Genomic DNA, 23,000 nt, shown 5'->3' on the forward strand with positions numbered 1-23,000 from the left:
CCGGCTAAATTTTGTATTTCTAGTAGAGACGCGGGTTCATCATCTTGGCCAGGCTGGTCTCGAACTCCCAACCTCAGGAGTTCCCGACCTGATCCGCCCACCTCAGCCTCCCAAAGTGCAGGCGTGAGCCACTGTGCCCGGCCTCCGCACCCGGCCCCTGGGTCGCTTTAAAGGGCTTTATTGGGCCGGGTGCGATGGCTCACACCAGTAATACCCAAGACCAAACACCAGCCTGGGCAACATGGCAAGACCCTGTCTCTACAAAAACTACAAAAATTAGCCAGGTGTGGGGGTGCACGCCTGTCGTCCCAGCTACCTGGGAGGCTGAGGTGGGAGGACGGTTTGAGTCCCGGAGGTCAAGGCTGCAGTGAGCAGAGATCGCGCCACTGCACTCCTACCTGGGCAAGTGAGAGGCCTTGTCCAAAAAAGCGGGGTTGCCAGGGAGCTGCTTTGCAATGAATTTGTAGCTGCTGACTCAACATCAGACCTTTGAAAGCCGACAAGCGTCCCCGCTCTTGGCTTGGCATGGCGGGGCACCCCGGGCTGGCCCACTTTGATCAGCTGCCCACCCACGGGCAAGATGGGCTGCCCCTGAGGGTGGGCCCCCCCGTCCCACACAGAGCTGCAGGGTGGGCCCCCCCGTCCCACACAGAGCTGCAGACAAAGCTGGGGCGAGAACTGGACTCCAGGCAGGAACCCAGGTGGGGCTGCGCTGGGCACTGCTGGGAGCTCCTGAGGCTCCAGGGTGGAAGCTGTGGGAGTGGCTGGGCCTGCGGGCAGCTCCCAGCAGGCGTCACCCTGCACAGGCAGAACCAAGGGGCATCCCCCCACCCCAGGCAGGGCCTGCCCTGTGATCCCCAGTGTGGATGGGGTGCGGCTCAGAGGACCCAGCTGAGCACAGCCAGGGCCTTGGGCTGCTTCCCTGGTGCAGGTCCCTTAGGCAGTGAGAGAAGCCCATGCCACGTGGGGTGGTGTCGTCTCCGATGCCAGCACACCTCGCAGGGACCCCAGGAAGGACACGAGCCCCTCCTGCCAAGAAAATGCTTTAATGGTTTATAAAGTGTCCAAAATATGCTGGCAAAAATAAGCGGATCTGAGCATTTCTCTTCAAACCTAGGATATGCAGGGCGAGCACATGGCAGGGGCTGGTCAGCCCCAGGGGTGCCTCGAAGCCAGTCGTCCAGGGAGAGCAGCGCAGAAAGCGCCTCAGGAGATGACCCTCAGGGATGGCTTCTCCTCCTCCAGGGCCTGCAGCCGGTCCTCCATCGCCTCAGACCAGTAAATGTCGTACAGGCTGCACAGAGGCCAGAAGGGAGGCATGGGCCTGTGTCTTCCCCACCCCCCGCCTTCCTCCCTGGGCAGCCCTGGCCACACCACCCGCCCAACGCGTCCACATACACCAGCTGCTCCAGGAGGCAGCCCGGCTGCCGGACACTCTCCACCAGCTGCAGGACGCCCGCGTCCCCCAGGCAGTTGTTGCTGAGGTCCAGCTCGCGCAGGCTGTGGTTGGCCAACAGGGTCGCGGCAAGGCTGCTGCAGCTGCGGTCACTCACATCACAGTCGCCAAGCCTGGGTGGAGCAGGGTGGGGGTCAGGGTGCGGGGCGTGCCTGGCACCACGCTGACCAGCCAAGCAGCCTGGGCCTGGGGGGCACGATGGAGGCCCAGGCCGCGAAGCCCAAGGACCAACGGACACCTGCCTGTGCTCGGCAACTCGGGGCCCTCAGGGGCCGTCCCCAAGGCTCAGCCTTGGCAGCTTACCTCTCTGTCCCTCTATGGCCCTGGGCAGGTTCCCCACCACAGACAAGAAAGGCCACACAGACAAGTGGGGCACGGCAGCCTGACTCACCTGAGACCTTCTGCAGGGAGGAGAAAGGACAGGAGGGAGATGCCGTCCACCCAGAGAGCTACACCCACCCCCTTGCCTCTCCTCTGGGTGGGCTTCAGAGGACAAGCCAGCCAGAGGCCGAGGGGCAGCTGTGGGGAAACGAGGGTATGGAGACCACCCAGAAAGACACAGAGTGGACAACAGAGTTGAAGTTCCAGAGAGAAACGAGGGTACAGGCCAGACAAGAGGGTGGAGAAGAGAAGACCCAACACACACTTCCCGGGGTGGAGCCGCCACAGGCCGGACAGCAAGGCCAAGGAGTTGCGCTAGGCCTCTCCAAAGTGGGGGCCAGGGAAGCTGCAGGACCCCCACCCTGTGCAGTGGCTCAGGGGGAACAAGTCTGCAGTGACCAGGACCCAAGGTTCCTCTCCACACCTGGAACACCCACAAGGTCCTGGCAGCCAGGATGGTGTCCCCTGGCAGGGAACTGGAAATCCCCCAGCAGGAGGAAGCCCTCGGGAAACACAGCCATGTCTCGGTCTGCAGGGCCGCCTGTCCAGCATGACTCAGCCTGCAGGGCCCACTGTCCAGCATGACTCAGCCTGCAGGGCCCACTGTCCAGGGCTCCGAGGGCTCACTCAGAACCTGGTGCCCAGCCCAAGATGACCAGCCACCCATGGAAAGCCCCTGGCGAGAGGCACACGGGAAATAGCAAACAAAAGACAAAACACTGAGGATGGAAATTCAGTAGACTGGCTGGTAAATGAGAACATCTCCCAAAAATAAAACACCGAAGAGAAAGAAAATGTGGAGAACACAATTAGAGGGCCAGTCCACAAGACATCAGGACAGGCTCATGGGCACACCACAAAGAAAGGTAAGAAAAGAGAGAGAAAAATTGGCCGGGCGCAGTGGCTCAAGCCTGTAATCCCAGCACTTTGGGAGGCTGAGACGGGCGGATCACGAGGTCAGGAGATCGAGACCATCCTGGTCTACACGGTGAAACCCCGTCTCTAAAAAATACAAAAAACTAGCCGGGCGAGGTGGCGGGCGCCTGTAGTCCCAGCTACTCAGGAGGCTGAGGCAGGAGAATGGCGTAAACCCGGGAGGCGGAGCTTGCAGTGAGCGGAGATTGCGCCACTGTACTCCAGCCTGGGCGACAGAGCGAGACTCCGTCTCAAAAAAAAAAAAAAAAAAAAAAAAAAAGGGAGAGAGAGAGAAAATCAGCAAAGACATATTTTCTTAGTAGAACCAAGTATCCGGCACAAAGAACAAGACCCACGTCAAGGCCAAGCACATGGAACGCCGAACACAATGGACAAAGAGATCTGGAAAAACTGCCGAGAAAAAGCAGATCATGCCCACAAGATGACAGTGGCTCATGCCTGTAATCCCAGCACTTTGGTAGGCTGAGGCAGGCTCATCATTTGAGGTCAGGAGTTCAAGTCCAGCCTGCCCAACATTTTAGTAGAAACCCCATCTCTACTAAAAAAAAAATTAGGCTGGGCACGGTGGCTCACTCCTGTAATCCCAGCTCTTTGGGAGGCCAAGGCAGGTGGATCACGGGTCAGGAGATCGAGACCATCCTGGCTAACATGGTGAAACCCCGTCTCTACTAAAAATGCAAAAAATTAGCCAGGCGTGGTGATGGGCACCTCTAGTCCCAGCTACTCGGGAGGCTGAGACAAGAATGGCGTGAACCCGGGAGGCGGAGCTTGCGGTGAGCCCAGATGGTGCCACTGCACTCCAGCCTGGGCGACAGAGCAAGACTCTGTCTCAAAAAAAAAAAAAAAAAAAAAGCTGGACACAGTGGCACACGCTATATACCCAGCTAAATGATCCAAGGGCAGAGCAGGGGCACAAGGCCTCCAAAAATTACCTTCTGCAGAACCCTTTCCTAGGAAGCTGCAAGAGAACGTGCTTTAAGGAAGGGAGGAAACCTGGAAAGACATCCTGAAGCGGGAGGGTTCCCGCATGGGAGGAAGGTAGGCGGGGCTTCCAGGAAGATGGACCACAGGGTGACCAGGTGGGCTAGAGCCCCATAAAGCTCTCAGGTTTCATGAACTGTGACCTCTTTCAACGTTAAAATGAGAACTCAAAGTGGTGCCGCCACCCTGCCTTGCCCAGCCCATGAACATGCATGCTCGCTCTCACCCGTGTGCACACGCACACTCATGTTGACACATGTGCTCACACACTAATGCTTACTCTCGCCCATGTGCTCCCACACAGTCGTGCTCACTCTCACCCATGTGCTCACACAATCATGCTCACACGTGCTCACATGGACACTCATGCTCACTCTCGCTCACTCTTCACCCATGTGCTCAATCGTGCTCACACTCGCTCATGTGCTCACACATGCTCACACGTGCTCACTTGTGCTCTCACCTATGTGCTCACAGACACTCGTGCTCACATACACAGACACGTGCTCACTCTCACCCATGTGTTCACACACACAGTCATGCCCACACGTTCTCACACACGGACACTCGTGCTCACTCTCGCTCATGCTCACACACACACTCGTGCTCACACAAACACTTGTGCTCACTCTTGCCCATGCACTCACACACAGGCAATTGTACTCACACATTCCCACAAGGACACTCCTCTCGCTCGTCCTCACACACTCGTGCTCACATACAGACACATGCTCTCTCGCTCGTGCTCACACACACGCACACTCTCACCCATGTGCTCACACTGACGCTCACACACACTAGTGCTCACTCTCACCCATGTACTCACACTCGTGCTCAGCCATGTACTCACACATGGACACTCACGCTTACACTCACATGTGCTCACACGGACACTGCTCATTCTCGCCCATGTGCTCACACACGGACACGGGCTCACACATGCTCACATTCATGGACACTCGTGCTCTCTTGCCCATGTGCTGACACCCATGCTCACACTTACATGCTCTCACATGCTCACACACATGCCTCACCCATGTGCACATACACTCATGCTCACACACGCAGACACTCGTGCTCACACCCACGTGCTCACACACGGACAGTTGCGCTCACTCTCGCCCATGTGCTTGCACACATGCACACTCATGCTCACACGTGCTTGCACACACGGACACTCATGCTCACTCTCACCCATGTGCTCACACACGGACACTCGTGCTCAGACACTTGCGCTCACTCGCCCATGTGCTCACATACGTGCACATGACCTCCCAAATATGCATACTCGTGTCCCTCTCACACTCACCAGAGCACCCGCAGCACGGAGCCGGGCTGGCCCAGGCCCTGGCAGAGTTCCTGCACGCCCGCATCCCCCAGCCTGTTGTTGCTTATCTGCAGCTCCAGGAGAAACTTATTCTGGGTCAGCACCGAGCTGAAGTGGGAGCAGCAGGCGGCTGTGAAGCTGCAGGACTTGACCCTGTGGACACAGACAGGACTGAGGCCTGGCAGGGACCAGGCTGGCCCACAGCTGCAACTGGCCCTTCTCCTGAAGGCCCCACATGGACCTGAGCAAAAACATCTGAGAGCCTCTCAAGGTGTGGGCACCTGCACCTGGTCCTCAGCCCCAGCACTGTTACTATCAAACCACAGGGTGCTCCCTGGCCCATGCATTCTGAACGTCAGAGCTGAGCCCAGCACCTCCCCTGGAGTCGCTCACTCCTCCCCTGGTCTCCTTGGTCACCCTGGCCCTCTCTTGGACGACAAGGCCTGCCCCGACAGCCACACTCACCACAGTGACTCCAGCTGGCAGCCGGGCTCCAGCAGAGTCTCACACAGCAGCCGGGCACCCTCGTCCCCCAGCTCGTTGCCGGCCAGGCTGAGCTCCTTCAGGCTCTCCTTGGTCCTGAGGACACGGCACAGATCCCCACAGCCCTTGGCGGTGATGCCACACTCCCAGATCCTGCAGGACATGGACCCCCCCCAGACGTCCCTCAGCGCCATCTCATGGCCTGAGGTGAGCCCAGGGGATGGGGGAGGACTCTGAGGACAGCCTGCCGCCCCTTACCCTCCAGGAAGGAGGCCTCGGGGAGGTGACTCACCACAGGGTCCTGAGGCTGGAGCTGGGGTGGAGCAGCCCTGGGCACAGCTCTGCAAGGCCCACATCACCCAGCTTGTTGCTGCCCAGGGCCAGCTCCCGCAGTGAGGCCTTGGAGGCCACGATGCTGCACAGGTCCCGGCAGTTGTCTGACGTGATGCCACAGCTCTCCAGCCTGGGGACGCAGGTCACGCATGAAGCAGCATTGGACCCCCCAGCCCACACCCCGCACCTCCCCAAGGCCCAGGGCCTACTTGAGTGCCTCCAGCTGGCAGGGGGAGTCCTTCAGGCCCTGGCACAGCACACGGACGCCGGCCTCATTGATGTCGTTGTTGCTAACCGTGAGCTCCTTGAAGTCCGGCTTGGCCCTGAGCACAGAGGCCAGGGGCTCGCAGCTGGCAGCCGAGAGGTTGCAATACTCCAGCCTGGGGGATAGCTGAGCTTAGCACCACACAGGAATGTGCACCAGCCAAGGGTGTGATGCGAGGGAGTGCAGGTGTCTCATCTCCCCTCAGCCTTCTCCTGCCTGGGCATCAGGTGGCAGTGCTGAGGGCCCCCCCAGACTCATCCAGAGGCCCAGGCCTCTGTGGACACCGGCATTCCTTCCGGAAACCCCTCACCCCCTCCCCGACCTCGGACCTCGGGGCCCAACCAGGCCCAGGAGAAAGAAACCAGCCTCTGGAGGGCAGGGCCGCCTGCACATGCCAGGCTGTGGTCAACTCACAGTGGCCGGGCCCCCCCCACACACTGAGGTGGTGAGTGGAGCCTGACTCACGGCCAGGTCTGTTCCCACCGTCAGGTCCTGGGGCAGCTGTGCCTTGCAAAGGGCAAATGGAGGGGGAGGGCGGGCGACGACAGATCCCCCCAGTCCCAGCATCACGGAGAGGGGAGAGCACCACAAGGACCCTGGGACCCGAGTCCCCTCCTCACGGCTCCTGGCGGGCGATGTGCCGTACAGGGGACTGGCCGGGGGACAGGCAGTGGAGAGCACGGGTCCCGGGGCAGGGGACAAACTCACTGCAGCTTTTCCAGGCGGCACTGGGGGTCCAGGAGTCCCTCGCAGAGCAGCTGCAGGCCTGCATCCCCCAAGAGGTTGTCACTGAGGTGCAGCTCCTGCAGGGTGGGCAGGGAGCGTAGCGTGCTGGACAGGACCCCACAGCCGGCCCCCGTCAGGCAGCAGTTCTGCAGGCTGGAGCACACCTGGCTGTCAGCAGGGCTCCCCTGAGCCAAACTGCCATGCCCTTCGCCTGCCAGAGCCCAGAGCCCGGAGCCCGGAGCAGCGCTCTGCAGGCGGTAGGTCTATACCTGCTCCTTCCCTGGACAGGGCTCTGGGGTCTCCAGGCCGAGTGAAGGAGGGCACACGTGTGGCTCGGCTCAGGGAAACCTGTCTGCAGACACACCCTTCAGCAGGGGTCCTGTGGTGATGCTGGAAGGCCAGGGATGGCGGGTGGGGCCAGACCTTGGGCGCAGGGGCTGGGACAAGGCAGGAGGGGCCCTGTCCCCCTGTTGTGAGGCCACCAGGCCTGTGTGCCTCTGGCTCATGTTGGAAATGCCCGCTGCCACCGCCTGCCCACCCACAGCTGCCCATGAGCCCCTGGCAGCTTTGTCTCCTGCTGCCGGGCTACCAAAACAGGCCGCACCAGGCCAGAGGCAGTGCTAGGCCCCACCTCACCTCAGCTTCTGGATCTTGCAGGAGGGGCTCTGCAGGCCCTGGAGCACGCAGTGCACACCAGCATCACCCAGCTCATTGCCACGCAGGCTGAGTTCTGTCAGTGCAGGGTTGACTCGGAGTGCCGAGCTGATGTCGCTGCACCGTGCCTCTGTGAGGCCACAGTCGTCCAGCCTACAACCAGACCCCAGGGTCATGCGGGCCACGCTCAGGCTCCACCACTACCCCACGCGCAGATTACAACGCATCAGTGGGCCCAGAAGACAGCAAGGCAAGTCACACAGGACATTGCAAAAATGAAACAAAAAAGAGGAGGAACTGTTCTGTGAAAGTTTTAAGATGCTTGAACGTATGCAGACATGTGCCTGAGGCCTAACGTGCTCTTCACTTCCAACCCTGAGGCACTAAGCACAAAAGCTCCTGGTCTGTCTCTAGGGAAAAAAATCAAACCTGTCTGAGGTAATACCTACAGGAACTGCCTGGCACAGGACGCAGCAGGTAGTTCAGACACAGGAGCAAATAAACAGTGACACCAGCTTCTAACATGACAAATAAACGTACTCAAGTCCTTCCTGATTAAATGAATAACTGAATAAATACAGCTAGGAAAAAAACCAGGTCTTGCTCACAAAAGAATGACAATTGATCAATGGTGGAGGAAAGAAAGAAATTACAAAATTCAGGCCGGGCGCGGTGGCTCACACCTGTAATCCCAGCACTTTGGGAGGCCGAGGTGGGCGTCACCTGAGGTCAGGAGTTCGAGACCAGCCTGGCCAACATGGTGAAATCCGTCTCTAATAAAAATACAAAAGTAGCTGGGTATGGTGACAGGTGCCTGTAAACCCAGCTACTCAAGAGGCTGAGGCAGGAGGATTGCTTGAGCCCAGGAGGTCGAGGCTTCATGAGCCATGATGGAGCCATGATGGAGCCACTCCAGCCTGGGCGACAGAGCAAGGCCCTGTCTCTAAAAACAAAAAGAATTTAAAGTATCTCTCGAAGCCACTGATCGGTCACAGGAGGAAAGGCAGTGGCGTCACAGTGAAGAGGATTCTTGCCAAAAATGCAGGACTTCAACCATGAGAAACCATGAGACAAACCCCAAGAGAGGACGTCCTACAGGAGCACGGCCAGACCCTCAGACCACCAGAACCCAGAGAGATGAGGGGACAGTCACAGACGTGAAGAGGGCTAAGGAGACAGAGGACTGAGGGCCACGCAATCCTGGACCAGTCAGGAAGAAGAAAAGGGCAGGGCGGAAAAGCAGACTCTGCCTGGAGGTGCTGGGCCAGAGCTAGCGTCCGCAGGTACACAGGACCACCTCACCAGGGAGCCCCGTACAGTCCTCACAACCCTCCGCAAACCTGACACTACTTCAAATAATCAGCTAGAAAGAGACAAGATGAGACCCACCCAGGCACTCATGTCCTGCTTGTGAAGCCGCTGGGGTTGTGAGGACCTCGAGGGCCAAGGACTCCCAGCCCCCAGCTTGGCAGGGAGAGGCAGCGCCCCACGGAGGCTCACGGAGGGGACCCAAGCTGTGTCCTGCCCTCATGTCTCCAAGGGAGGGAAACACGCGGAGACACCAGAGCCAGAGACCCACTGGCCAGTGCCGGCCCACACTGCATGAGCCTGGAATGGGTTTTACATTTCTAAATGGTCGACAAGAAGCACAAGAATCACAAGAATCACATTTCATGCACGTGGAAGCTGCATGGAATTCACACTTCACGTCCATAAACAAGGCATTCCAGAACAGTGTGCCCTTCAGAGGATGCCGCCGCCCGCAAGCCGCCCCTGCCAGCACCCCAGGGCCGCCCCGAGGGCAAGTGTACCTGACCACTTGGCACTGCTGGAGCAGGGGGAGGAGCTCGGCCCACCTAGCATCGCTCAGCTGCTCACACTGGATGTCCAGGCTCATGGTGGACGTGAAGAGTAGCTGGGTGGGAGGCAGAAGGAAGAGAACGTCTTGGCCAAATCCCGTCACAGTTTCACAGGCTGGAGATTCTGCAAACGAGAAAAGTCCAAACAGGACCCACAGGGCTGATGTTTCAGGAGGAGCCGCAGCCTCTCCCTGAGCAAACACTTCCTCTTCAGCACCTTCCCCACCTTTGTCTCTGGAATAGACGTCGGGAGTGGGGCAGGGGGGCAGGGACCAGCACCCACCCCCAGAAAGGCCACCATGGGCAGCAGAGCTTGGGAACACAGACGCCAGCTTCCATGGCCCCCTTCTGGGGCTGGGGACTCTGCACCAGGCCAGGGCACATCCCCTGTCCCACGGCACACCAGCCCAGAGGCCAGACTGCCAGGCAAGCTGGGAGGGTCAGCCTGGGATGGGCACGGCTGCCACATCCTGAAACCTCCCCAGGCACAGGCCCTGAATATGGAAGGAGGTTCCTGAAGCCCTGCGAGCACAGCTCAGGTACCTGCCAGGGGCCTGGAGAAGGGAAGTGGTCAGGCAGAGACAGCCACCCCAAACCTCAGTAGGTGGATACATTCCCTGAGCACTTGCCAAGCACTGGCCTGGGGACTACAGCAGGGCAGGAACCTGGAGAGGAGGCTCGACGGCCAGGAGGGCTCCCTGGAAGCCGCAGCTCTGATGCCACACTGAGGGGAAGGGCGGGCAGGGGTGGGGAAAGGGCTCTCATCCAAAAGCCCCAGGAAGCTGGCAGGATCCACTCCAGGAAATGACGCAACCCCAGCTGCCCTTCAGAAAGGCGGCCAACAGGACCACTCAGGAGGTTCCTGGTGCCCCGACACCCCCAGCTGCCTGAGTCTGTGTGCCAGGCACTCCTCTTCCCGGGGCTGGTTCAGAGGCGGCTGGTCCACTCTGGATGAGTGGAGGGAAGAGGCCCCTGGTACCAACCAGGAGGAAAGAGGCAAGGATGGGCTCGGATCTACACGCCTGGGCGCCAGGCCTGCAAGGACAGTGGCAAAGGGCGGTGACACCCTATGGCCCCACATGGAGGAACTGAGTCCACCCGACCCGAAGCACATAAGCAAAACCGACCAGGGTGTGGTCACCCAAACTCTGACTCCAGAATCTAGTCATCGGGAGGTACTGTGGGCGGGGGGGGGGGGGGGGGGGGGGTGGAAGGAGAGCCTCAGGCGGCTGCCCAGGCTGAAATCCAGCCTGACACTCCTGTGTTCTCTGTAGCCAGATGAAAGGTGGCCCCAGGGTGTCCTCCTCCTGGGAAAGCTTGGTGGGAGCTCAGGGAGGCCAGTGCTCCTGTGAGCATCTGGAACTAGGGCTGCGGGAGTGGCCCCGTCCCCACCCCTCAGGCTTGGCCAGACCCTGCTGTATCCCAGGAAGGCCCTTCTGAACCTCTGTGGGTCACAGATTCCACTGAGAATCCCATAAAAATGCGGGTATAAGCGCCCTTCTCTGTGACTGGAGGAGGCCCTGGCTCCCTACACAGCCAGGGCTAAAGCACATTCAGGAACCCGCCACCACCAGCCGGCAGCCTGCTTTGGTCCAGGCAGGGGTCTGAACAGCGGCCCTAACGGTCCCTTATCCAGAGACCAGACCTTCCCAACCTTACGGGGGGAGGCCTCCACAGCGCCCAAGGCCTGAGCCCCCCGCCCGGGGAGCCACATGGAGGGGCCGTTCAGAGGCCAATTCAGGTCCTTCGGTTCCGACGTGATGGGGACGTGGACACGGCGACCTCCAAGGGGCGCAGGGCCACCCTCTAGGGAGACACGGGCCACGCTCAGGCGACGCGCAAAGGTTCCCAGTCCCTGGGACCCCCGCCCGCGTCGAGTCCCTCGAACCCGCTAGTTCTGGACACCCTGCTGCATACTAAAGGGCTGGGAGGGAACCTCAGAAAAACACGAAGGGGGTCTCCCCTGCCTCTCTCTGCCCCCGCCCGCGCCCGCTCAGCCCGGGACGCTCACCCGGCGCCGCCGCCGCAGACCCAAGGCCCGAGCCGCTTCGCGCTCCTACTGCCCAGGCGGGGGCAGGCGGGGGCAGGCGGGGGCGGGCGGAGCCTCCAGCCGTGCCCAGCTCAGTCCCCGGGCCTCGTTCCAGTTACTACCCCAGCTTCCCCACTCCCCCCTCGGTCGGGGGTGAAGCCTGAAGTCCGCATCCCGTTTCCCACTGTCTGGCCCCAACCAGCCTTTCCACTTAATCTCCCGGAACCGGCGCCTGCACCCGCCTTCCCCCAGACCATCCCTCCAGCTCTGGCAGCCCCTGCCTCCTCCCACAAACAGGCCGGATTCCAAGAATTCCCCAAACACTAAAATAAAGCAAACCTGAGACACCCCTTTTTGCTACCAGACTGGAGAAGATGGAACAGATTGAGGATGAGTTGTTGTGGCTGACGCGAAATGGGCGAGGCTGTGAGGAGAGGTTTTGGAGAGCCGCTGGGCCCTCCTGAAAACTTTGGACACGCCCCCCATTTCTATCAGTCAAGAGTTCTTCATGCCTGAGCTCGGGAAACATGTTCAAAAATACTTTGGTCCCGCCTTTCTGGACCAAACCAATGTATATCTTAAATGTACTTCATTGATGCCTCATGTCTCTCTAAAACGTATAAAACCAAGCTGCCCCAACCACCTTGGGCACATGTTCCCTGGATCTCCACCGGCCACAGTCACTCGTATTTGGTTCCGAATAAATCCCTTCAAATATTTGACATTTTAACTATTGCTATAGACAGTACGTTTTTAAAAATAAGAATGGCCCTGAAAGATGTCAACATCCTAATCTTCAAACCTGTGGTGTTACCTTACGTGGCAAAAGGGACTTTGCAAATATTAGGAATATTGAGATGTGAAGGCTATCCTGGGGTATCTGGGCGGCGGCATATTATCATGAGGGTTCTTACGCAGACACAGCAGGTTTTGAAGATGGAAGAAGATGGCCTCTAGAAGTCGGAAAAGCAGATGCTCCTTGGGAACCCTTGCCAACACCATGATTTTAACCTCCTAAAACTCACTTTGGGCTTCTGAGCTCCAGGCCTATGAACAACCTATCTGTGGCAAATTCGTTATAGCAGGGATGAGAAAATAGCTCACTGCAGCCTCCTCCTCCAGGGCTCAAGCGATCCTCCTGCCTCAGCATCCCAAGTAGCTGGGACTACAAGAGTTCAATACCGCAACTGGCTAATTTTTTCTATTTTTTGTAGAGACGGAGGTCTCACTATGTTGGCCAGGCTGGTCGCAAACTCCTGGGCTCAAGAGATCTGCCCGCCTCGGCCTCCGTAAGTGCTGGGATTACAGGCTGCACCAGCGCATCCAGCCAAATGTAACTTTTTTTTTTTTTTTTTTTGAGACGGAGTTTCGCTCTTGTCACCCAGGCTGGAGTGCAGTGGCATAATCTCGGCTCACTGCAACCTCCGCCTCCTGAATTCAAGTGATTCTCCTATCTCAACCTCCCAAGTAGCTGGGATTACAAGTGCCTGCCACCACGCCCGGCTAATTTTGTATTTTTAGTAGAGACGGGGTTTCACCATGTTAGCCAGGCTGTTCTTGGACTCCTGACCTCAGGTGATCCGCCCGCCTCGGACTCCCAAAATCCTGGGATTACAAGCGTGAGCCACTACGCCCGGCCCCAATGTAACTTTTTTTCTTTTTTTTTTTTTTTGAGGCGGAGTCTCGCTCTGTCGCTCGGGCTGGAGTGCAGTGGCCGGATCTCAGCTCACTGCAAGCTCTGCCTCCCGGATTTACGCCATTCTCCTGCCTCAGCCTCCCAAGCAGCTGGGACTACAGGCGCCCGCAACCTCGCCCGGCTAGTTTCTGTATTTTTAGTAGAAACGAGGTTTCACCGTGTTAGCCAGGATGGTCTCGATCTCCTGACCTCGTGATCCGCCCGTCTCGGCCTCCCAAAGTGCTGGGATTACAGGCTTGAGCCACCGCACCCGGCCCCCAATGTAACTCTTAATAGCAACATCGTGTGCAGTCTCCCGCTTGTATTCAGTTTACTAAACCCATCGCTAAGACGACACTTGAGACTGTTTTCAGATCTTTAGGCTTTCCACCATCCTAGAAGGGGGCCTGCCTGGTTCTAAGGCCGTTCTGAAACACTACCCAACTGTCCTCGGAAAACAGTGCAGAAGTCCTCTGGTTTCCCCCGAGGCGCGTGGGCACCTTGGCTGGAACCTCGCCCAATAACACGATGTGCCTGGGGCCCCTTCATCATTTCCGCCAACCCTGGGGACAGCCCTGAAGCCGGCCCCTAAGAGCCGTTCCAGTTCTGTTGCTTTCCTCCCCGCAGCCCCAGGCGGTAGCTTCGCGGCCCGGCGTCCGGTCTCCCGGTGGTCCCAGAGCGAGGCTCCGCAATGGAGGGCGGAGGACCCTCCCTCCCCGACCTCGCACGACCGAGACCGCCCACCTTTCCCCCAACGCCCGGCGGTGGGAGCCGTTCGAGTCTTCTCCGCCAGGGCGGTCCTTCCCGGGAGGCCGGTTCTTTGGGGGAATAAGGTCAAGGGTTACGTGATTTGGGGAAGAAAGCTCGGCTGGACCAAGATTGCTTGCGTAGCTCGCTGGAATCTAAGGAACTAGGGGGCATGACGGCCACGCGAGAACGACCCAAGTAGGCGCAGCACCGCCCCCTACCCCGCACAGGGACTTCCGGCGCGCCCCAAAAGGGAGCTCGCGGCGCGATGACGTCTTCAGGGAGCGCCACGTCCGCCGGGGGGCGCATCTGCCCAGCGCAACCTCGGCCTCGCCTTGCCGGCCCCCGACCCCTGCCCCGCCCGACCCCGCCCCGTCGCGGGAGCGCGCCACTCGCCCGCGCAGCAGGGGCCTCAGTAGCGCTAGGCGCGCGCCTTCCGAAACCCCGACCAAGGCCGGCGTGGGTGAGGCCTGGCTACAGGCTGACACACCGCTCGAGCTACTGACCTCGGGACGACTGGCGGACGGTCGCGGGCCTGGAGACCCAGAGCGAGACGGCCGACTTCCTTCTCGAGCCAGCAGAACGGGTTGAACGTGTCCACAGCTCCAGCCGCCAGTCAGCGGCGCGGAAGTGTTGGAGCCGGCTGGTGGGCGCGGTCAGGTGCGGGGGCGGGGACTACTGGGCGGGGCTCGGCGCAGGGGCGGGGCCTGATGGGCGCAGTCTTGATGTTGGGCGGGGGGAGCCTAGGGGGCAAGGCTAGGCTCGGGGGCGGGGCTCGGCGAAGTACAGTCTTGGCGCGGGGGCGGGGCCTGGTGGGGCGAGGTTCGATGCGGGGGCGAGAGGGTCTCATGTTGGGACGGGGTCTCCCTAGTAGGCGGGGCTTGGTGCTGGGGGCGGGGCCTGGCGGGCGCGTGCTGTGGCCTATCACTGGCAGACACGTCTCAGCGATTCCTCAGAATCCTCGGAGGAGGCGGCCGGGGTCCAGAGCTGCAGCGCGGTGGAGGCGGAGTCGCAGGCACGGGTTGGGCCTTGCTGGGGCGCGGAGCGCGGCCCCCGGAGAAAGCGGCCGCCTCGGGACAGGAGGGACCCGGGAGAAGCCCCCCTGGGGCGGCTCCGCCTGTCGGGGTCGCGCCTCTAAGCCACCTTAGTAGAGAGGCTCCTTTGCGCCGAGATCGCGACCCTCGAGGGAGCCACACAGCCCGGTGAACCACGCTGCCCGTCCCGGCCATTGGCTGCGCCTTTCTTTCGTGGGACCCCACCCCGTAAGGCCTGAAGGGCTGCGGCCTCTTCCCGAGTGTTCTCATCGCGGACCGAGCTGCCCCCGCGTCCATTCTACGGCCGACACCCGAGCGCAGCCCGGAGCTGAGGGGCGCAGGCCGAGTTCCAGACTAGCGTGGGAAACGCAAAGCGACCCCACCTCTACAAAAGTGGGTTTACTTTAAGTTTTTGACTAGTCCCCAGTTCACAAAATTGACATTTTGGTAGATGAAGATTGCAAGGAAACTGACGGTACGTCAGATTTGTTCTTTAGCAATTTGCTAAACCTCTTCTCTGACTGCCTTTATTACGTATTTATTTTCAAGACAAGGTCTTGCTTCGCTGCTTAGGCTGCACTGCAGTGGCGCGATCCCAGCTCACTGCAGCCTCCACCTCTCGGACTCCAGCGATCCTCCCACCTGAGCCTCCCAAGTAGCTGGGACCACAGGCACCACCACGCCTGGCTAATTGTTTTATTTTATGTAGAGAAGAGGTCTCCTTGTGTTGCCCAGGCTGGTCTTGAATTGGGCTCAAGTGATCCTCCTGCTTCAGCCTCCCATAGCGCTGGAATTACTGGCATGAGCCACTGTACCCGGCCTGATCATCTTTAAAGAAGGTGGTTGTGGCCGGGCGTGGTGGCTCACATCTGTAATCCCAACGCTTTGGGAGGCTGAGGAGGGTGCATCATCTGAGATCAGGGGTTCAAGAGGTGCCTGCCACCATGTCCGGCTAACTTTTTGTATTTTTAGTAGAGACTGGGTTTCACCATGTTAGCCAGGATGGTCTCGATCTTCTGACCTTGTGATTCACTCGCCTCTGCCTCCCAAAGTGCTAGGATTATAGGCGTGAGCCACCGCGCCCGGACTTCATTTTTATTTTTGAACTTACTTGGCTCACCTAGTTATGTCTTTATCTTATTTTTTAACTTACCCAGTTCACCCAGTGTGGAATTGGGAGTATACGGAAGTACCAGTTTTATATACCGTCCCAGAGCTGACCACTCTTGCTCGCTTCTGCTGGGTCCTGGCCGACTCGAGTGTGCCTTTCCTCCTGATCCTGCCCTACACAGGGCTGAGGGATGCTACCCTTTCCTTCTTCACCTGCCCCTCCCTCACACATCCAGCCCCACCAGGCTACACATTAGCTTAAAGAGGGAGCTTTCACATTCCCCATGAAAGGGAATCCAGGGACAGGCTGAGGCAGGAGACCCCCGGTGTTCATGAGATGCCATTCTAGAGAAAGCACCGTGGTGCTGAAGGCCTCAGTCAGACCCTGGGGAGAGATGCCCCAGGGTGACTTTGGGTGGAGAGTCCTGTGCCTGTTCTACTTCTATAAAAATATCCAGGGGCCGGGCGCGGTGGCTCAAGCCTGTAATCCCAGCACTTTGGGAGGCCGAGATGGGCAGATCACAAGGTCAGGAGATCGAGACCATCCTGGCTAACACGGTGAAACCCCGTCTCTACTAAAAAAATACAAAAACTAGCCGGGCGAGGTGGCGGGCGCCTGTAGTCCCAGCTACTTGGGAGGCTGAGGCAGGAGAATGGCGTAAACCTGGGAGACGGAGCTTGCAGTGAGCTGAGATCCGGCCACTGCACTCCAGTCCGGGCGACAGAGCGAGACTCCGCCTCAAAAAAAAAAAAAAAAAAATCCAGGCCAGGCGCAGTGGCTCACGCCTGTAATCCCAGCACACTGGGAGGCCGAGGCAGGAGGATCATTTAAGGTCAGGAGTTCAAGACCAGCCTGGCCAACATGGGGAAACTCCATCTCTACTAAAAATACAAAAAAATGACTGGGCGCTGTGGCTCACACCTGTAATTCCCGCACATTGGGAGGCTGAGGCAGGTAGATCATTTGCGGTCGGGAGTTCAAGACCAGCCTGACCAACATGAAGAAACCCCGTCTCTACTAATAATACAAAAATTAGCTGGGTGTGGTGGCACTTACTTGTAATCCCTGCTACTCGGGAGACTGAGGCACGAAAATCGCTTGAACCCAGGAGGTGGAGGTTCTGGTGAGTCAAGATCGCACCATTGCACTCCAGCCTGGGCAACAAAGAGCAAAACTCCGTCTCAAAAAGTAGTAATAATAATACAAAAAAATGAGCCGGGCATGGTGACCTACACCTGTAATCTCAGCTACTCAGGAGGCTGAGGCAGGAGAATCACTTGAACCCAGAAGGTGGAGGCTGCAGTGAGCCGACACCGCACCACTGCACTCCAGCCTGGATGACAGAATGAGACCGTGTCTCTAAATAAATAAATAAATAATATGTTTGTCTAAAAATGCCTTTTTAATTATGAGATATGTACAGAAAGCACACATAGTGTAAGTGTAGCACACACTGGACTTTCACAAGCGACGCGTGAAATGGGAAAACATTGGCCGGGCATGGTGGTTCATGCCTGTAATCCCAGCACTTTGGGAGGCCGAGGCAGGCGGATCACGAGGTCGGGAGATCGAGACCATCCTGGCTAACACAGTAAAACCCCATCTCTATTAAAATACAAAAATTAGTTGGGCGTGGTGGCACACACGTGTAATCCCAGCTACTAGGGAGGCTGAGGCAGGAGAATGGCATGAACCCAGAAGGCGGAGCTTGCAGTGAGCTGAGATCATGCCACTGCACTCCAGCCTGGGCGACAAAGCGAGACTCCATCTCAAAAAAAAGAAAAAAAGGCCAGGCGCGGTGGCTCACGCCTGTAATCCCAGCACTTCGGGAGGCCGAGGCGGGCAGATCACGAGATCAGGAGATCAAGACCATCCTGGCTAACACGGTGAAACCCCGTCTCTACTAAAAATACAAAAAAGTGGGAAAAAAAAAAAAAAGAAAAGCAAAACAAGCAAACAAACAAATACAAAAAAGTGGCCAGGCGTGGTGGCGGGCGCCTGTAGTTCCAGCTGCCCAGGAGGCTGAGGCAGGAGAATGGCGTGAACCCAGGAGGCGGAGCTTGCAGTGAGCCGAGATTGCGCCACTGCACTCCAGCCTGGGGGACAGAGTGAGACTCCGCCTCAAAAAAAAAAAAGGAAAAAAGAAATGGGAAAACATTGAGGATGAAGTAGCAAATATTTGAGAATTCAACTTGATTGGTGGCTATTACAGGTTTATATCTGAGTGGTTACGTAGTGGGTAGTTTTTCTTTAACTTACACTGGCAATGAATGACCAGCTGAATTTTGGTGACCGGATTGCTCGTAAGGTTTGGAATGTAGGGTACCTCTGATTCATGGGCTAAGTTCTGCCGCTTAGCAGAAGGAGCTCATGACAGAGCAGGCTGAGGGGAAATCTTTGCCCCATAAGGGCTCCTCACTGCAAGTGAGAAGGTCTTGGCTTAAGCCACCAATTTCAACCAGACAGAAAGCAGACCAGTAAGCAGGACGGTGTATGCCTCAAGAGATCCGTGCTGATGTGGGGGCCTCAGATACACGACGCCTCTCAGGGCCCAGGCATGACCCTCTCCTTCCCTCCTGCATGGAGATGCTGTGAGAATTAGACACTCCTACAGGGCCCTGTCAAAAACACTGAGCTAACCTCTGGGAACCCGAAGATATTCAAAACACCAGCCAGTTCCCCACACACACATACACAAGGTGCTGGAGGGGACACCTGTGCAGCGGCAGAAAGTGGGAGGTCTAAACTCAGGTTAGGAGGTGACTTTTTTTTTGAGATGGAGTCTTACTCTGTCACCCAGTCAGGAGTGCAGTGGCACCATCTCTGCTCACTGAAACCTGCGCCTCCCGGGCTCAAGCGATTCTCCCGCCTCAGCCTCCCGAGTAGCTGAGACTACAGGTGCATGCCACCACACCCAGCTAATTTTTGTATTTTTAGTGGAGACAGGGTTTCACCATGTTGGTCAGGCTGCTCTCAATCTCTTGACCTCATGATCTGCCCGCCCTGGCCTCCCAAAGTGCTGGGATTATAGGCGTGAGCCACCAAGCCCAGCCTTTTTGTTTGTTTTTGCTTTTGAGACGGGGTCTCACTCTGTCACCCAGGCTGGAGTGCAGTGGTGCAATCTCGGCTCGCTGCAAGCTCTGCCTCCCTGGTTCACGCCATTCTCCCTTCTTAGCCTCCCCAGGCTACAGGTGCCCACCTATAGGCCTGGCTAATTTTGTTTTTGTATTTTTAGTAGAGACGGGGTTTCACCATGTTAGCCAGGATGGTCTTGATCTCCTGACCTCGTGATCGACCCGCCTTGGCCTCCCAAAGTGCTGGGATTACAGGTATACAGGTGTGAGCCACTGCGCCCGGCCTTTTTTTTTTTTAGACGAAGTCTCACTCTGTCACCCAAGCTGGAGTGCAGTGGCACAATCTCAGCTCACTGCAACCTCTGCATCCCAGTTCAAGCAATTCTTCTGCCTCAGCCTCCTGAGTAGCTGAGATTACAGGTGCCCACTGCCACACTTGGCTACTTTTGTGTATTTTTAGTAGAGATGGGGTTTCACCATGTTGGCCAGGCTGGTCTCAAACTCCTGACCTCACGTGATCTGCCTGCCTCGGCCTCCCACAGTGCTGGGATGACACTGAGCCACCGCGCCCAGCCAGGAGGTAACTTGATCTGTATGTTTGCATTTACATGGTTCGAGGAAACACCACCCTAGGTAGATAGAATAGCGTGTACAAAGGCTCGGAACTTTAAAATCACCACTATTCTAGCCTCTATATTCCTCATACTAACTTTGCCTATTTTGAACTTTATATACATGGAATTATATTGCATGTTCTCTTTTGTATCTGATTTCCTTTTCTCAATACTGTGTGAGTGGTATCTATGCCATTTAAAGTAATGGTCGATTCACTCAATGCTACGTGGCCTTCTGGTTGATGGAGGCCAGGCAAGACCCACACACAGTGAGACTGAGCCTCTGGAGGGTTCCTGGCTTTGCCCAGGAAACAATCCAAGGACAAGCTGGAAGTGAAAGAAGACAGGCCAGGCGTGGTGGGAGTTACTGCCCCTTCCCTAGAAACTCGCCTGAGCCGCCCCTTAATCTGCATGAAATTAAAAGTGGGTATAAATGTGGCTGCAGAACTGCCCTGAGCTGCTGCTCTCAGCACACTCTGCCTATGGGCCTGCAGGGGCTGTCACGGAGCTGTAACCCTGCCGCTTCAAGCTGTTTTGTTTTGTTTTTCTTTTGAGACAGTCTCGCTCTGCCCTTCCAGTTTGAATATCACGCAGGCTGGATATGGAGTGCAGTGGTGCAATCTCAGCTCACTGCAACCTCCGCCTCCCAGGTTTGAGCAATTCTGCCTCAGCCACCCGAGTAGCTGGGACTACAGGCACGCGCCACCATGCCCGGCTAATTTTTGTATTGGTAGTAGAGACAGGGTTTCACCATGTTGGTGAGGCTAGTCTCGAATCCTGGCCTCAAGTGATCTGCCCACCGCCCGCCTCGGTGTCCCAAGGTGCTGGGATTACAGATGTGAGCCACTGCACCCTGGAAAAGTGCTTTCTTGAGATGGAATCTGCTCCTGGTGAAGATGCTCTAAACACTGCTGAGATAACAAAGGATTTATAATATTCCATAAACTTCGCTGGTACAGCAGCGATAGGGTTCGAGAGGGTTTTCCACTTGTGAAAGAAGGTCTGCTGTGGACAAAATGCTTCCAAACAGCATCACGTGCTACAGAGAAATCTTTTGTGAGAGGAACAGGCTCAATATGGCCAGCTTTATTGTTGTCTTATTTTAAGAAATTGCCGGCCGGCCGTGGTGGAGAATCACTTAAACCCAGGAGGCGGAGGTTGCAGTGAGCTGAGATCGCACCATTGAACTCCAGCCTGGGCATAAGAGCAAAACTCCATCTCAAAAAAAAAAAGGAGAAAGAAATTGCCACAGCCACCCCAGCCTTCAGCCACCACCACCCTGATCAGTCAACAGCCACGAACAAGACCTTTCACTAGCAAAGAGATCCCAACTTCCTCAAGCCTCAGATGATTGTTGGCACTTTTTATCAGTATCTTAGTTTTTATTTATTTATTTTTTTCTTTTCTTTTTTTTTTTTTTTGAGACGGAGTCTCACTCTGTCGCCCGGGCTGGAGTGCAGTGGCCGGATCTCAGCTCACTGCAAGCTCTGCCTCCCGGGTTTACGCCATTCTCCTGCCTCAGCCTCCCGAGTAGCTGGGACTACAGGCGCCCGCCACCTCGCCCGGCTAGTTTTTTGTATTTTTAGTAGAGATGGGGTTTCCCCGTGTTAGCCAGGATGGTCTCAATCTCCTGACCTCGTGATCCGCCCGTCTCGGCCTCCCAAAGTGCTGGGATTACAGGCTTGAGCCACCGCGCCCGGCCAGTGTTTATTTTATTTTTTTAATTTTTATTTATTTATTTATTTTTGAGACAGAGTCTCACTCTCTTGCCCAGGTTGGAGTGCAGTGGCGCCATCTCGGCTCACTGCAACCTCCACCTCCCAGGTTCAAGCGATTCTCCTATCTCAGCCTCCCAAGTAGCTGGGGCTACAAGCACGTACCACTACACCTGGCTGATTTTTTTTGCATTTTTAGTAGAGACAGGGTTTCACCATGTTGGCCAGGCTGGTCTCGAACTCCTGGCCTTAGGTGATCCATCCACCTTGGCCTCCCAAAGTGCTGGGATTACAGGTGTAAGCCACCGCCCCCAGCCATTTTATTTTATTTTTGAGATGAGGTCTTGCTTTGTTGCCCAGTCTAGAGTGCAGTAACATGATCTTGGCTCACGGCAACCTCTGCCTCCCAGGCTGAAGCGATCCTCCCACCTCTGCCTCCCTAGTAGCTGGGACCACGGGTGCGCACCCCCACACCCCGCTAATTTTTTGTATTTTTGGTAGAGACAGGGTTTCACCATGCTGCCCAGGCTGGTCTCCTGAGCTCATGCAGTCTGCCCACTTGACCTCCCAAAGCACTGGGATTACAGGTGTGAGCCACTGTGCCCAGCCTATTATCATTATTATTATTATATTATTATTATTATTGGTGTTGAGGGAGGGTAGGGTGGTGGGAACCTAGTTGGGCGGGGGAGTGAGGAGTGGTCAGTAAAGTATTTTAAATTGAGGCATGTGCCTTGTTTTGTAAACATAATGTTTGCACACCTGACTGCACTGTGGTATAAACATAACTTTTATATGCAGTGGAAAAACCGAAAAATCCCTCTGACTGGCTTTATTGCGACATTTGCGTTATTGCAGTGTCTAGAACTGAACAGTGATATCTCCGATCCGCCTGTGCTAACTTCCAGCAGTACAGAGTTTGATGCAGCTGGATGGTTTTCTCCCCGGCTGGTTGCTGCTTCTCACCCACGGAGGAGGTGGAGCCCTCGGGACCGGGCAGAACACAGGGCTGCCTCGTCACCACTGCCTGGCTTAACCTGAAATTGGGTCATTTGACAGAAAGACTTGAAAGGGCCACCAGTAAATTCTTTTTTCTTTTCATTGATTTTCCTCTTCTTTTCCTCCTCCTGAAGTTGGAGTCATGTCCTAAGAAGACCCGCAGGGCCTGGCCTGTGGGTGCACACGTGGAGAGGGTCGGGTCTTTGGGCTGAGGAGGGCATCGGTAGGGGACTTTGAGCAGTGCTGCTCCGGGGACACGAATTACGGGATGGGAGGCTCTCCCGTATCTGCCGAGAGCACAGCACCCCATGACTACTGGGAGCTTGTCGTAGATGCTGAGATGAGTCCTTCCTCAGACAGGATATTTGCTCATGCCTCCGCCAGCCCGGGCTTGTCTTCTCAGAGCTTTTCAAAATGCACACACCCTCCATTCCCATGAAGTCCAGTGGATCAGGTTTTCCTTTGTGCATCATGCTTTTAGTGTTAACCTAAGAATCATTTCCCTAACCTAAGTCACACTGATATCCTCCTTTTCATTCTTACACACATTTTACAGTTGTAGGCCTTACATTTTGGCTTATAACAAGTTCTGAGGCTGGGC

The 23,000-nt window shown here is 56.8% G+C and overlaps 1 protein-coding gene and 1 long non-coding RNA gene across 6 annotated transcripts; one reads left to right on the plus strand and one right to left on the minus strand.

Annotated features, from left to right (window-relative positions):
* Nucleotides 1-1,027: 1,027 nt before the first annotated feature.
* On the minus strand, nucleotides 1,028-14,524 carry RNH1 (ribonuclease/angiogenin inhibitor 1). Of its 5 annotated transcripts, XM_033205245.1 has the most exons (11): nucleotides 13,850-14,362; nucleotides 11,770-11,942; nucleotides 9,354-9,525; nucleotides 7,525-7,695; nucleotides 6,871-7,041; nucleotides 6,107-6,277; nucleotides 5,857-6,027; nucleotides 5,547-5,717; nucleotides 5,064-5,234; nucleotides 1,399-1,569; nucleotides 1,028-1,294 (listed from the first exon to the last, which is right to left on the minus strand). In XM_033205245.1, the coding sequence occupies exons 3-11, from the start codon at nucleotides 9,437-9,439 to the stop codon at nucleotides 1,207-1,209; spliced, it is 1,371 nt and encodes a 456-aa protein (XP_033061136.1). In that variant the 5' UTR covers nucleotides 9,440-9,525; nucleotides 11,770-11,942; nucleotides 13,850-14,362; the 3' UTR covers nucleotides 1,028-1,206. The 5 variants fall into 5 exon arrangements, with proteins under 5 accessions (XP_033061136.1, XP_033061134.1, XP_033061137.1 ...); XM_033205243.1 differs by lacking the exon at nucleotides 11,770-11,942 and having other exon boundaries at nucleotides 14,359-14,524; XM_033205246.1 differs by lacking the exon at nucleotides 11,770-11,942 and having other exon boundaries at nucleotides 9,354-9,457; nucleotides 14,359-14,490.
* Nucleotides 14,525-14,612: 88 nt separating this feature from the next.
* LOC117080300 lies at nucleotides 14,613-22,501 on the plus strand. The gene is made up of 2 exons (XR_004435777.1): nucleotides 14,613-15,361; nucleotides 22,259-22,501. It is a non-coding gene; the product is annotated as an uncharacterized LOC117080300 (long non-coding RNA).
* Nucleotides 22,502-23,000: the final 499 nt, after the last annotated feature.

The sequence above is a fragment of the Trachypithecus francoisi genome, unplaced genomic scaffold (assembly GCF_009764315.1).
Source record: "Trachypithecus francoisi isolate TF-2019V2 unplaced genomic scaffold, Tfra_2.0 Lachesis_group8, whole genome shotgun sequence".
NCBI classification, from domain to species: Eukaryota; Metazoa; Chordata; class Mammalia; order Primates; family Cercopithecidae; genus Trachypithecus; species Trachypithecus francoisi.